The sequence below is a fragment of the Ovis canadensis genome, chromosome 11, assembly GCF_042477335.2.
Source record: "Ovis canadensis isolate MfBH-ARS-UI-01 breed Bighorn chromosome 11, ARS-UI_OviCan_v2, whole genome shotgun sequence".
Lineage (NCBI taxonomy): Eukaryota > Metazoa > Chordata > Mammalia > Artiodactyla > Bovidae > Ovis > Ovis canadensis.
Window position 1 is genome coordinate 52,608,638 of NC_091255.1, and position 15,599 is coordinate 52,624,236.

At 37.7% G+C, this 15,599-nt stretch overlaps 1 protein-coding gene across 6 annotated transcripts in view; it reads right to left on the minus strand.

Moving 5' to 3' along the window:
* The window catches only part of GPATCH8 (G-patch domain containing 8), a 93,294-nt gene that overhangs the window by 22,018 nt on the left and 55,677 nt on the right, over positions 1–15,599 (minus strand). For all 6 annotated transcript variants that reach the window (XM_069541620.1, XM_069541617.1, XM_069541623.1 and 3 more), the window contains one exon: positions 128–271. In XM_069541620.1, the coding sequence (XP_069397721.1) occupies positions 128–271 (144 nt within the window). The remainder of the gene's footprint in view (positions 1–127; positions 272–15,599) is intronic.

Here is a 15,599-nt window from a genome sequence, read left to right on the forward strand (position 1 = left end):
TCAGATAAAGACAGGCAGATACAAGAAACTATAGTCAACAAGTTTTGGGGAGTATACTCATAAAGTTTAATATTTATAACAACAAATAAAGTATCTTTTTCTTTTTTAGAAATTAACTATTCCTCACCTGCTTGTGTGCATGATCATAGGAGTTGATATGGTTGTCAAATTCCTGGTGTTTCTGATACTGCTTATCACAGAGTTCACAGTAAAAGTTGGCTCTAAGGTCTTCCAATGCTTTGGCAATGGCCTTCTCTTTGTCAACATAATCCTACAGGAACCACAAAATAAAACAAAAAAAAATGAACTTGGCAAATGTTATAAAAAAGTAGTCTTACTGGAAGAGAGAAAAAGGGCTTTTCATAGCATTTAATGGTACCAGTTAAAGTCAGATAGAACACAAGTAGCAATTTGGTGGGGTAATTAGTGTGTGGTTATACTAAGAGCTATCTTCAAAAAAACAAAAGTCAAAAGAACTTAATTTCACCTTCGCTTTTGGCAGTCTGGTGGACTAGATACTGTGGCATCCCCATTCCTATCCTTGGCTAAAAGCCCCTCAACCAACCAGACATTATAAAACACAATTTTCACTGTATTGCAGGAACCATAGAAAGAAAAGTAAATTCCAAAATGGGCAATCAAAGAAGAAAAACAAAAAAACCCACAAAATTTAAAAATCAGCTATGATCTGAAACAGAAATTAGAGCTGTGATAGGCAAGGGCTCGCCTTAGGACATATAGGTGACAATGGTGCTTGAGGTTTGAGCAAGGTGTTGCAGCTAAACCTGAGAAGCCTCACTAACAAGGAAAAGAACCTGGAAGTGGGCTGGAAATTTCAGCATCTCTGGGTCTTGGCAGAAGGGATAAAAAATGTTCTAAGAAAGCATGCTCAATTTTGGTCCCAAATTTTTCCCTAGATTAGGATCAGCAAAATAGGAGTTATAATCAAAGATTAGTACACACATAAAAGGAAATAAATCTATCACAAGCAAGAGTCACAAAAAATAAGCAACAGATTTAAGCCTCCAAGAACTCAGATTTTGGAATATTCTATTATAGAATATAAAGTAACTATAAAATGTTTAAAATATAAAATGGAGTTACAAATATGAGCAAACAAAACACTGTTATAAAAAACAAAACCAAAAAATTATGCAAATTGCAGAAAGAACCAAATGAGATTTTTACAACTGAAAAACCTAATTGCAAAAAATTTTTAAATGCATTAACTATTTAGGGGATAGGTTAAAAGAGAGTCAAGAAACAGCTCAAAATAGATATAGCATGGATGGTGAAAATGTTCTGGAATTAGACTGCAGCAGTATCTGCATGACCTTGTGGAATATACTAAAAACCACTGAACTGCACAATTTAAAAGGATGAGTTTCATGGTAGGTGAATTTATCTCAACTGACATAATCGCTGAAAATTTTTCAGAAGTGATAAGACAGGATTTCACAGGTACACAAAGCACAAGGTAAACCACACAGGTTAAATAAAAAATAAGCACCTAATACATGCTAGTGAAACGGTTAGTTATGGGATTAAAGACAATGAAATCATAAAACTACCCAGAAAAAAATTAAGGATCACCCATAATCAGACTGATAGCAGATTCAAAAGCAATAAAAAAAGATAGAAAATACTATGCTTCAGTGTGAGAGAAAACATTTTCAATTGTATACCAAAAGAAAATTTTTTTAGAAATGATCAAGTAAAGGCATTTCTACATAAAAAGAGAATTTACCAAGAGATTCATTAAAAAGGACCTTCCTAAAGCAGAATTTTTGAAATCATAGATTGTGACCCACTAGAGGGTCATGACATTGATTTAGCAGACTGTAACTTTACTTTCACGCATTGGAGAAGGAAATGTCAACCCACTCCAGTGTTCTTGCTTGGAGAATCCCAGGGACGGGGGAGCCTGGTAGGCTGCCGTCTATGGGGTCGCACAGAGTCGGACACAACTGAAGCGACTTAGCAGCAGCAACAAATACAAATATGATGCTGTGGAAGTACTGCACTCAATATGCCAAAAAATTTGGAAAACTCAGCAAAAAATTCAGTGGCCACAGAACTGGAAAAGGTCAGTTTTCATCCTAATCCCAAAGAAAGGCAACGCCAAAGAATGTTCAAGCTATCGCACAATTGCACTCATCTCACACACACCACTGAAGTGACTCAGCAGCAGCAGCAGCGCATACTAATAAAGTAATGCTCAAAATTCTCCAACTCAGACTTCAACAGTATGTGAACCATGAACTTCCAGATGGTCAAGTTGGATTTAGAAAAGGCAGAGGAACCAGAGATCAAATTGCCAACATCCACTGGTTCATCAAAAAGCAAGGGAGTTCCAGAAAAACATCTACTTCTGCTTTATTGACTGTGTGGATCACAACAAACTGTGGAAAATTCTTAAAGAGATGGGAATACCAGACCACCTGACCTGCCTCTTGAGAATCTGAATGCAGGTCAGTAAGCAAGTTAGAACTGGACGTGGAACAACAGACTGATCCCAAATCGGGAAAGGAGTTCGTCAAGGCTGTATAATGCCACCCTGCTTATTTAACTTATATGTAGAGTACATCATGAGAAATGCTGGGCTGGATGAAGCACAAGCTAGAATCAAGATTCCAGGAGAAATATCAATAACCTCAGATATGCAGATGACACCACCCTTAAAGAGCCTCTTGATGAAAGTGAAAGAGGAGAGTGAAAAAGTTGGCTTAAATCTCAAAATTCAGAAAAGTAAGATTATGGCATCTGGTCCCATCACTTCTTGGTAAACAGATGGGGAGACAATGGAAAACAGTGACAGACTTCATTTTCTTGGGCTCAAAATCACTACAGATGTTGACTGCAGCCATGAAATTAAAAGACACTTGCTCCTTGGAAGAAAAGCTATGACGAACCTAGACAGCATATTAAAAAGCAGAGATATTACTATGCAAACAAAAGTCCATCTAGTCAAAGCTATGGTTTTTCCAGTAGTCACGTTGAGAGTTGGACTATAAAGAAAGCTGAGTGCCGAAGAATTGATGCTTTTGAGCTGTGGTGTTGGAGAAGACTCTTGAGAGTCCCTTGGACTGTAAGGAGATCCAACCAGTCCATCCTAAAGGAACTCAGCCCTGAATGTTCTTTGGAAGGACTGATGTTGAAGCTGAAACTCCAATACTTTGGCCACCTGATGCAAAGAACTGACTCACTGGAAAAGACCCTGACGCTCGGAAAGATTGAGGGCGGGAGGAAAAGGGAACGACAGAGGATGAGATGGTTGGATGGCATCACTGACTCGATGGACATGAGTTTGAGCAAGCTCTGGGAGTTGCTGATGGATAGGGACACTTGGCGTGCTGCAGTCGATGGGGTCACAAAGAGTTGGACACAACTGAGTGACTGAACTGAACTTTAGACTTTGTGAAATTAAGCATTAAATCAAGTCACTCAGTCGTGTCCGACTCTTTGCGACCCCGTGGACTGTAGCCCACCAGGCTCCTCCGACCATAGGATTCTCCAGGCAAGAATACTGGACTGGCTTGCCATTTTCTTCTCCAGGGGATCTTCCTGACCCAGGGATTGAACCCAGGTCTCCCGCATTGCGGGCAGAGGCTTTAACCTCTGAGCCACCAGAGAAGCCTTTGTATTAAAATTTCAAAGATTATTATTAGGAGAGAGAGAGGAGAGTGAAAAAGTTGGCTTAAAGCTCAACATTCAGAAAATGAAGATCATGGCATCCAGTCCCCATCACTTCATGGCAAATAGATGGAGAAACAGTGGAAACAGCGGCAGACTTTATTTTCTTGGGCTCCAAAATCACTGCAGATGGTGACTGCAGCCATGAAATTAAAAGATGCTTACTCCTTGGAAGAAAAGTTATGACCAACCTAGACAGAGGATGAGATGGTTGGATGGTATCACTGACCTAATGGACATGAGTTTGAGTAAACTCCAGGAGTTGGTGATGGACAGGGAGGCCTGGCGTGCTGCACTCCATGGGGTCGCAAAGAGTTGGACACGACTGAGTGACTGAACTGAACTGAGGAATACTAAAGAGGGGAAGATTAGGAAAACTTCAGTTTTATAAAGGTAATACAGGCCAACAAAACACAGAAAAATTAGGAATACAGAAGGTAAAAAGATGTAAGAAACAGACTTACAAGTGATCACTAGAAATGTAAATGCACTAAAATAAAACTGTCAGAAAAATTCAACTACCTGATGATTAGAAGAGATAGCCCTATAATATGAGGACTTTGAAAGTTAAAGGATAGAAAAAGATATGCCAGGCAAATTACTAACCCAAAGAAGCTGGAATAGCTATTAATGTTCAAGTTTTTAGACTTTATAGCAGAAAACTTTACTTGAGTTTGTGGCCAGCTATGGACTTAAACATAACAAGATTATTCTCCAAATAAGTGGTACTGGTAAGTTTGAAAAGCCAACACAGATACGCTGGTTTTACATTAGTCTTAATGAGATTTTGGCTCAAAACTGTGGGGACTGGCAAAAAGAAGTGGTCCGGTTTGACTCAGCAGTTCCAATTAAAAAGAGATTGAGACACATCTCAAAGCAAGCGGCTTAATTCATTTGCTTTAAGGTAATACAGAAGAGTGAGAAGGGGAAAGGAATGATAACATGATTGCTTTGATAGCCTTTTATAGCAGAGTAGGTGCCATTACTCTCATGAGCAGCTCCTTCTAGTTAACAGACCTAAAGATAAATCTCACTGCAAAGGTTCTACAATCAGTTTTTTATTCAGTTTAGTATCTTTTGGACACTTTCAAACATCTCTATCATCTAACATCTCTCTACAACTATTCAAGTTGAGCTACTTAATTAGTAAGCAAGAAAAGGTTGCTGTATTTTATTTAAGGCCAGTACTAGTTTGAATAGACTAGTTAAGACTGAAAAATGAATAATGTGGCACATTATGATTTTTCCCCCTATTCAGTCCTTCTCACTAGTTTTCTCTAAGCTTCCTGGACTTCATGTTTGGCTAAAAGCAATTTGTGGACATTCTTCCTTATCAGTGCTGGTTTCCCAGACAGAAGTCAGAAAGTTCACCTGCCCAATTTTCCTTAAAATTAAGGTGAAGACATATGATCTACCATCTCTTCCTGTGAAATGTATTTACATAAGACTTTGATTCAAAAGTGAGCAGTACAAAGAAGTGCCAAGTGGAATTCATCTTCTAGCAATGGTGGCTACAAAAGCATATTGATTACAAGAGATTACTGTATCTCAGGTCTTTCAATGGGAACCACATTCCTTCTTTCCTAAGTACTTTCTTTTTAGATAGTCTTTTGCTAGCAAATGATTTTTTTAATCTGAAAATTTATTTTTAATCTTTATTCTTAAAGATATTTTTACTGGGTATATATAAATTATAGGTTGATGGTTGTTTGTTCTGAGCATATTCAACATTCCATTAGATTGCATCAATAACGGAACTGACACTGTGTTCTGATTTCCTTGTTACTGTAACAGTTCTTCAAAGATTGTCTTTTGTTTGATACTGTACAGTTTTATCAGGATGTGTCTATGTATACACTTCCTTTTTATCTTGCTCCAGAGATTCACTAGGCTTCCTGAATATGTGAGTTGTGTCTTTCATCAAATTCTAGGATCTCTTCTTTGAACACTGCCTCTGCCATTTTTCTTTCATTCTGGAACTCTATCTAAACACATTAGTTTTATATTCTTTATCATATAACTCAATTTTTTTCATGTATTGTCCATTTCTCCTTTTTTTGCCCTCCCTCTCTCCACTTTTTGCTACATTCTTCAGATGTGTTACAATTCAAAATTCAACTTTGTATAAAATGCTATTAAATCTTCCCCTTTAGTCTCGTGCCCTTCCTTACTCATAATCTCAATTCCTTAAAAAAATTTTTTTAAACAAATCCACACTTTATTTATTTTTCAGTAAGTTTAAATCCTCGAAGGGTAATAACAGGAGACTGTTTTGGAACTGGCGTGAACCACATCACTGTTTCCATGAGTGTAAATTATCCTTCCCCAGATTACTCTGGTTTTGTTAGGTTTTCCACCAGGAGTTATTGAATTGTTCTTTGCTTTGCGCACATAAGCACATCTCTTGCCTACATAGAATTCAGTTTCATCTCAAGCATATATACCTTCAATTTTCAGGAGAGTTGTGTGGTTCCCTCTGGTTCCACAGATCCCGCTTATAGCCAGCAAAAATGTCCTCAGACCACAACCTTCCAGATATATTTGTTGTTTGAGAAGTCCTATTTCCAGCAAGCCTCCAGAGTCCAAGACGGTTGAAAGAGCCTGATTTATTCTTAAACATACTAAATATGCCTGTCTTACATGCTTTAATCTGTGCTTACAATTTAGTAACTTAAGTCTTAAGAGGTCTGACTCGTCTCTCTTTTTTTTCTTCATTAATTCTAGCCCATGGTGTCTAGTTTCTCAGTTGGATTTATGATCTGACTATGATCTCTTATTTGGGGGAGCTTTATCTAGGAGTTCTTTTTTTCATGTGTGTGACTAGCAGGATTTTAGTTCCCCATTCAGGGACTGAATCTGGGCTATAGCAGTGAAAGCACCACCACACCATCAGGTAAATTCCCTTTATAGGAGTTCTTTGAGGCCTAAATTATTCCAGAGAAGTTTGAATTTTCTTCTTCCCAAGGGCCTGAGATCATTTTATCATGTATTTCATTTGTTTTTAAATGTCCCACTTTTTATTTTATGTCCCCAAGAAAAAAAATTCTCAGTCATTATCTCTACTTTCTCCTATTAGGATTTTGAAAATACTGCATTAAACTATTACCGCATTGACCTTAGATACTCTGTTCTGTTTGTTTGGGGTTTTTTTGTGTGTGTTTTCTTTCAATTTCAGTTTGGATAATTTCTACTGACTTGCCTTCAAATTTAGATTCTATCCTCTTCTGTGTTTAGTCTGCTGCTAAGTTCAATCTTCATCTCTGATACTGTGTTTTTCCTTTCTCCCTGGGTGATTTAATCCATTTTTATGACAATAACATCATCAATATACAACAAATCTCCCAGTCCAATATTTCTTGCTGAGACCAACAAAAGAATGCAGCTTTAAAGAGGAAAAGAAGTAGGGGAAGGGAAGGTGGGAAAACAGGGAGGACAAAATAAGATGGCAGATTTAAATCCAAATATACTTGAAATGACATCATCTATTACTAGATTAAATATTCCAATTAAGAAAGACTAGGATGTATACTATCATGTGAATTGAATCGCCAGTCTATGTCTGACGCAGGATGCAGCATGCTTGGGGCTGGTGCATGGGGATGACCCAGAAAGTTGTTATGGGGAGGGAGGTGGGAGGGGGGTTCATGTTTGGGAATGCATGTAAGAATTAAAGATTTTAAAATTTAAAAAATAAAAAACTAAAATTAAAAAAAAAAAAAAAAAAATTAAAAAAAAAAAAAAAAGAAAGACTAGGAGGAAAAAAGAAATTAGAAGATAAACAGACTAGATAAAACACCTCTAAATAATCCAATTAAATATTGATTACAAAAGTTAACAGAAAAGGGGTGAAAAAAGATGCATTCTCTATGAATAGAAAGGAACTTCCTCAATCTGATAAAGCCATCTATGAAAAACACCAGCTAAGATCACACTTAAAAGACTAAAAGCTTGCCCCCTAAAATCAGAAGAGAGACTTCTGTTCCCTTCTAAGACAGTTATCTGCTTTTGCCATTTCACTGATAAATGAGTTTAGCAAAGTTGTAGGATACAAGATAGGATACAAGAGTAACATAAAAAATAACAATATAAAAAACTAGAGTGTGTGTGTGCCTAGTCACTCAGTCGTGTCCACTCTTTGCGACCACACGGACTGTAGCCCACCAGGCTCCTCTGTCCATGGGGATTCTCCAGGCAAGAACACTGGAGCAGGTTGCCATCCCCTCCTTCAGGGGATCGTCTCAACCCAGGAGCTGAACCCAGGTTTCCCACACTGTAGGCAGATTCTTTACCATCTTAGCCACTAGGGAAGCCCAAGAATACTGGAGCGGGTAGCCTATCCCTTCTCCAGGGGAACTTCCCAATCAAGGAATCAAACCAGAGTCTCCTGTGTTGCAGGCAGATTCTTTACTAGCTGAGCTACCTGGGAAGCCCAAAAAACCACAATACATAGGATTAAATTAACAAGAGAAATATAGAACTTAAACACTGAATTTGTATGGAAGCACAAAAGACCCCAAACAGCCAAAGCAATCTCTAGGAAGAAAAACAGCTGGAGGAATCAGAGTCCATAGTCCTGAGTTCAGACTATACTACACAACTAGAGTAATCAAGACACTATGGTACTGGCATAAAAACAGAAATACAGATCAATGATACAAGATAGAAAGCCCAGAGATAAACCCAAGCACCTATAGTCACCTAGTCTATGACAAAGGAGGCAAGAATATACAAGGGAGAAAGGACAGCCTATTCAATAAGTGGTGCCGGAAAAACTGGATGACTCTACGTTAAAGAATGAAATAAGAACACTATTAAACACCCTACACAAAGATAAACTCAAAATGGATTAAAGACCTAAATATAAGATCAGACACTACCAAACTCTTAGAGGAAAATACAAGGAAAACATTATTTGACATAAACCACAGCAAGACCTTTTGGACCCACCTTCTAAAGCAATGAAATTTAAAAGAAACAAATGGGATCTAATTAAACTTAAAAGTTTTTGCACGACAAAGGAAATCATAAACAAGACAAAAAGACAACCCACAGAATGGGAGAAAATATTTGCAAATGAAGCAACGGACAAAGGATTAATCTCCAAAATATACAAACAGCCCACGGAGCTCAATATCAAAAAACGAACAATCCAATTAAAAAAATGGGTTAATCAAAAACCTAAACAGACATCTCTCCAGGGGAGACATACAGATGGTGAAAAGGCACATGAGAAGATGCTCAACATCATTAATTATTAGACAAATACAAATAAAAATTACAATGAAATATCATCTCACACAGGTCAGAACAACCATCATCAAAAAATCTTCAAACTATAAATGCTGGAGAGTGGAGAAAAGGGAACCCTATTACATGTTGGTGGGAATGTAAACTGATATAGCCTCTGTGGAGAACAGTATGGAGGTTCCTTAAAAGACTAAAAACAGAACTACCATATGACCCAGCAATTCCACCACTAGGCATATACCCTAAGAAAACCAAAATTCAAAGTGACACATGTTCACTGCAGCCCTATTTACAAAAGCCAGGGCATGGAAACAACCTAAATGTCCAATGATAGATGAATGGATAAAGAGGAGGTACATATATACAACTGAATATTGCTCAGCCATAAAAAAGGACAAAATTTAGTCATTTGTAGAGATGCGGATGGACCTACAGTCTGTCATACTGAGTGATGTTAGTCAGAAAGACAAAAACATCATATATTAGTGCATACATGTGGAATGTAAAGCAATTATACTTCAATTTAAAAAAACTGAAAGAAAGATGATCTAAATAAATGAAAAAACATCCCATGTTCATGGATTGGAAGACTTAACAATGTCAAGATGGCAATAATACTCCCCAAACCAATCTACAGATTCAACATAATCCTTATCAGAATCCCAGCTGGGGGATTTCCTTGGCAGTTGAGTGGTTAAGACTGTGCTTCCGGACTTCCCTGATGGTCCAGCAGTTAAGAATCCACCTGCCAATGCATGGGACGTGGGTTCAATCCCTGGTCCAGGAAAATTCCACATGCTATGGGGCAACTGGGCCCATGAGCCAGTGCCACAACTGCTGGAGCCACTGTGCCCTAGAGCCCATGCTCTGAAACGAGAGAAGCCACCACAATGAGAAGCCCACACACTGCAACTAGGGAAAGCCTGTGCACATCAATGAAGACCCAGCACAGCCATAAACAAACACATAATAAATTTTTTTTAATTAAAAAAAAAAAAAAGACTTTGTGCTTCCAATGCAGGGGGCACGGGCTCAATCCATGGTCAGGGAACTAAGATGCCACATGCTGCAAGGTACAGCCAAAAATAGAGTAAGTAAAAATATTTAATACACAAATAATGAAAGAACTGCAACTGCCTTCTTTGTAGAAATTGACAAGCTCATTCTAAAACGCACACAGAACTGTAAGGGACCAAGAACAGCCAAAACAATCCTAAAAATGAATAAATTAGAAAGGCTCACACTTTTCAACTGCAAAACTTGCTGCAAAGCAACAGTAATAAAGACAGTGTGTTTCTCCAAAGGCATGTAGATCAATGGAATATAATTGAGAGGAAAAAACCCACACAATTATGGTCAACTGATTTTTGATGAGGTGCCAAGGCCATTCAATGGGGACTTTACCGTCTGAGCCACCAGGGAAGAGTCAGGGAAAAAATAGTCTTTTCAACAAATAATGCTGGGACAACTGTGTAGGCACAGGGAAAAGACTGAATTTGGACCCTTTCCTATTAATTTTGACATGCAAAAATTAATTCAAAATATATCAAAGACCCAAGGCTATAAGAGCTAAAACTATAAAACTCTTAGAAGGAAACATAGGTGTAACTTTTCATGGTCTTGGATTAGGCAATGGGTTCTTAAATATGATATCAAAAACACAAGCAACCAAAGAAACAAAGATAAAATGGACGTCACCAAAATTTAAAACTATAGGCAACAAAGGACATTATCAAGTGAAACGACAATAAAAAAAAAAAAAAAGGAAGAAAATACCTACAAATCATACATCTGACAAAGGTCTCATTCCAGAATTCTTATAACATAATAAAATGACAATTAATAAAACATAGTCAAAAGACAGACTTCCCTGGTAGTCCAATGGTTAATAATCCTCCTGCCAATGCAGGCAACACAGATTTGATCCCTGGTCTGAGCAGATTCCACATACCATGGGGCAACTAGGCCTGTGTGGCACAACTACTGAAGCCCACACACCCTAGAGCTGGTGCTCCACAACAAGAGAAGCCACCACAATGAGAAGCCCTTTCATCACAACTACAGAGTAGCCCCCATTCATACCCAGAACAGCCAAAAATAAAACAAATTAAATTTTTTTTAATTTTAAGAAATACAGTATTATTTTTTTTAATTGTGCAAAAGATCTGAATAGACATTTCTCAAAAAATGTATCATTAAAAGGTCAATAAGCACATGAAAAGGTGCTCAACCAAAACCACAAGAAGATACTGCTACTTCATTCCTACTACAATGACTATAATAAAAAAGAAAACTAGTGTTGATGAGAATGTAAAGAAATTGTAACTCTCATATAGTACTGGTGGGAATGCAAAATGGTACAACCATTTGTGGGAAAGAGTGGTGGTTCCTTAAAAAGTTAAACACTGACTTACCATTTAACTAGCAATTTCATTCCTAGGTATACACAAAAGAGAACTGAAAAATATATTCACCCCAAAACTTGCACAAGATGTTCAAAGCAGCATTATCACAATAGCCAAAAAGTGGAAACAACTCATATGACCATTAATTGCTGAATAACTAAACTAACTGTAGTATACTCATACAATGCAATATTATTCAGTCCTAAAAAGGGATAAGTTTTGATACATACTATTTATTTACATGGATGAACTTGGGAAACATTATGCTAAGTAAAAGAAGTCAGTTACAAAAAGCCACACGTTGACTGATTTATTAATAATTTACATGAAATGATCAGAATAGGCCAATCTATAGTGACAAAAAGTGGTTGCCAGGGGAGGGAGAACTGGTGGGGTGGGGGAAGAATGAGGAGTGACTGCTGACGAGTACACGGTTTCTTTTGGGAGTAAAGTAAATGTTCTAGAATTAATGGGATGGTTGTACAACACTGTGAATATGCTAAGTTACTAAACTATATATTACATATGGGTGAACAGCAGCAAAAAATATCTACCTAAAAAAACATAACTGAATGATAAACACGAAATTCAGAGTAGTGCTTACCTCGGGAAGAGGAAAGAAATGGGACGGGATCATAAAGTTATTGATAACATTCTTTTTCTTAAATAGAGCAGTGTTAAACACAAGTGTCTATAGTTGCTTTTTATATCTTACACATATTTGCTAAATATCTTATCAATATTGATGCTAAGGGTATCAAAATAGGACAGGATTTTTTCCCCCATTAAAAGTGTGGTAGAGCTATTTGGGCTTAAAATTATGTACAACTTTCACACACACACAAAAAGAATAGAAGGCAGTGAGTGTAGACTATCTTTTCAAAAATAGTAGCTGCAGTGATTAAGAGTCAATAAGTGAAGTGTAGTCGCTCAGTCGTGCCTGACTCTTTGCGACCCCATGGACAGTAGCCTGCACCAAGCTCCTCCGTCCATGGGGTTTTCAAGGCAAGAGGACTGGAGTGGGTTGCCATTTCCTTCTCTAGGGAATCTTCCCAACCCAGGGTTGAACCCAGGTCTCTCACATTGTAGACAGACATTTTACCGTCTGAGCCACCAGGGAAGAGTAAATAGAGGGAAGTTTATTTTGGTTTTAGTGCTTCCTTTCCCCTAAGAATGTGTGAGAATGTTTACTGGTGATAGGAAATGAATGAGTGAGCTTGCCAACACAAGAAAAAAGATGTAAACTTCTTGATAAGACAGAGAGGATTAGGATCCAGAATTCAGATGTAGGTAGGAACTTCATTTGACAAACCATGAAACCAGGGAAAAACATTTAAGGATGGGAACAGATAGACCAAAGTTTGATGACAGATTTACAGGTAGAAGAAGGCACTCTCATTTGATAGTCTAAATTGTCTCTATGCTTCCTACTAGGAGTAAGAAAAGATGCAAGAAGAACAAGGGTAGCTGAGGGAAGGTGAGAGCTTAAGGATCAACGTTTGAGAATGACAGCTGAACAGACTAAGAGGAAGATAACGCATGAAAGGATTCCTTCACAGTTCTGAGAGTCCACTGAGTTGGCACCAGTTCCAGACTACACTACTGCAATGATGTAGAAATGAATGATGCAAGTATTTGTACTAAGTGGAGACAGGTTCTTGGTAAGCAGACATGACAAAAAAGACTGGGAAGAAAGAAAGCTGGAATTGAAGTGTTGAGAGAAGGAAAAAAATCAATCTGTGGTGTTCAAGACCTATAAATTAAGGAGTGGCTAAGTTACTAAAGTCAAGGTTCCAAGGGCATGTGAAGGTGAAGAACAACTATGAAATAAAGGAGTGAAACATCAAGAAACGGAGAGGGTTTCAGGAGCTGTATAATTCAAAGTTGATAAAATTTCTGAGTAAAAAAAAAAATGTGATCAATAAAACGAGAATAAGTAATTCCTGTTCTATCTCCACAAAGAGTTCAAAAGTGAAACAATTTCTTGGTCAGGAGAGAAAGGGTCTCAAAATATAACAGATAATTTAATGAGGCTGTATACTACTCAGATATTTCATGTATTAGTACTTGATAGCTTTTACTTGAAAAACAATAAAAATGCATTCTCTAAAATGTTTCTATTTTTGACAGTGTATCAAATGAGATAACAATCAAAACTGCAAACTACACAAGGAAACAAATCACTATGAGAAAGTTACAAGCAGCAAATTACAAAAACATTAATGAAGTACTACAGATAATAGAGACTTCAAAGAAATTATAAAATAAGAAAATTTAGAATGTTTTAAGGAAAAAAAGATAGAAATAGTAACCAAAAGGCAAAAGTTTTGTTTTCCAAAAAACTGGCAACTTTGGGGGAAAAGAATCAAAAAGATATTTTAAAAGGCACTGATTTTCAATACAGTTGTTTTTAAAGAGGTCACTGAAATATAATAAAACTATTTATAAATATTAATTTTAGAATATACATGGTAGGTATATAAGTATTCAGTGTACAGATCTTTCAATTTTCCTGTATGCTCAACAATTTTCATTATAAAGTATCACTGAAATAACAGTAAGTAAATGATAAATTAGGTACAACTAGAAGAGAAAATCTTCTATAATGTCTTCTAAACTCTATGTTTTTCCCTTTTAGATTTAAATCTTTAATCCACCTGTAGTTGACTGCTGTACATATGGGAGTACAGCCTCTTCCAAAAATACAAGAGAAGACTCTACAACACATGGACATCACCAGATAGCCAAAACCAAAATCAGACTGATTATATTTTTTGCAGCCAAAGATGGAGAAGCTCTACACAGTCAACAAAAACAAGACTGGAAGCTAACTGTGGCTCAGATTATGAATTCCTTATTGTCAACTTCAGACTTAAATTGAAGAAAGTGGGGAAAACCACTAGACCATTCAGGTATCACCTAAATCACATCCCTTGATTATACAGTGGAAAGTGAGAAATAGATTCAAGGGATTAGATCTGATAGAGTGCCTCAAGAACTATGGATGGAGGTTCGTGACACTGTACAGGAGACAGTGAGCAAGACCATCCCCAAGAAAAAGAAATACAAAAAAGCAAAATGGCTGCCTGAGGAGGCCTTACAAATAGCTGAGAAAAGAAGAGAAGCAAAAAACAAAGGAGAAAAGGAAAGATATACCCATCTGAATGCAGAGTTCCAACGAATAGCAAGGAGAGATAGGAAAGCCTTCCTCAGTGATCAGTGCAAATAGAGGAAAACAACAGAATGGGAAAGACTAGGCAGTGGCAACCCACTCCAGTACTCTTGCCTGGAAAATCCCATGGATGGAGGAGCCTGGTAGGCTGCGGTCCATGGGGTTGCTAAGAGTCGGACACGACTGAGCAACTTCCCTTTCACTTTCATGAATTGGAGAAGAAAATGGCAACCCACTCCAGTGTTCTTGCCTGGAGAATCCCAGGGGCGGGGGAGCCTGGTGGGCTGACGTCTATGGGGTCGCACAGAGTCGGACACGACTGAAGCGACTTAGCAGCAGCAGCAGCAGAGATCTCTTCAAGAAAATTAAAGATATCAAGGGAACATTTCATGCAAAGATGGGCTAGATAAAGGACAGAAATGGTATGGACCTAACAGAAGCAGAAGATATTAAGAAGTGGCAAGAATACACAGAAGAACTATACAAAAAAGATCTTCATGACCCAGATAATCACAATAGTATGATCACTCACCTAGAGCCAGAGATCCTGGAATGCAAAGTCAGGTAGGCCTTAGGAAGCATCACTACAAACAAAGCTAGTGGAGGTGATGGAATTCCAGTAGAGCTATTTCAAATCCTAAAAGATGATGCTGTGAAAGTGCTGCACTCAATATGCCAGCAAATTTGGAAAACTCAGCAATGGCCAGACTGGAAAAGGTCAGTTTTCATCCGAATCCCAGAGAAAGGCAATGCCAAAGAATGTTCAAACTACTGCACAACTGCACTCACCTCACACACTAACAAAGTAATGCTCAAAATTCTCCAAGCTAGGCTTCAACAGTACATGAACCATGAACTTCCAGATGTTCAAGCTGGATTCAGAAAAGGCAGAGGAACAAGAGATCAAATTGCCAACATTCACTGGATCATCAAAAAAGGAAGAGTTCCAGAAAAACATCTACTTCTGCTTTATTGACTGTGCCAAAGCCTTTGACTGTGTGGATCACAACAAACTGTGGAAAATTCTTAAAGAGATGGGAATACCAGACCATCTGACCTGCCTTTTGAGAAATCTGAACGCA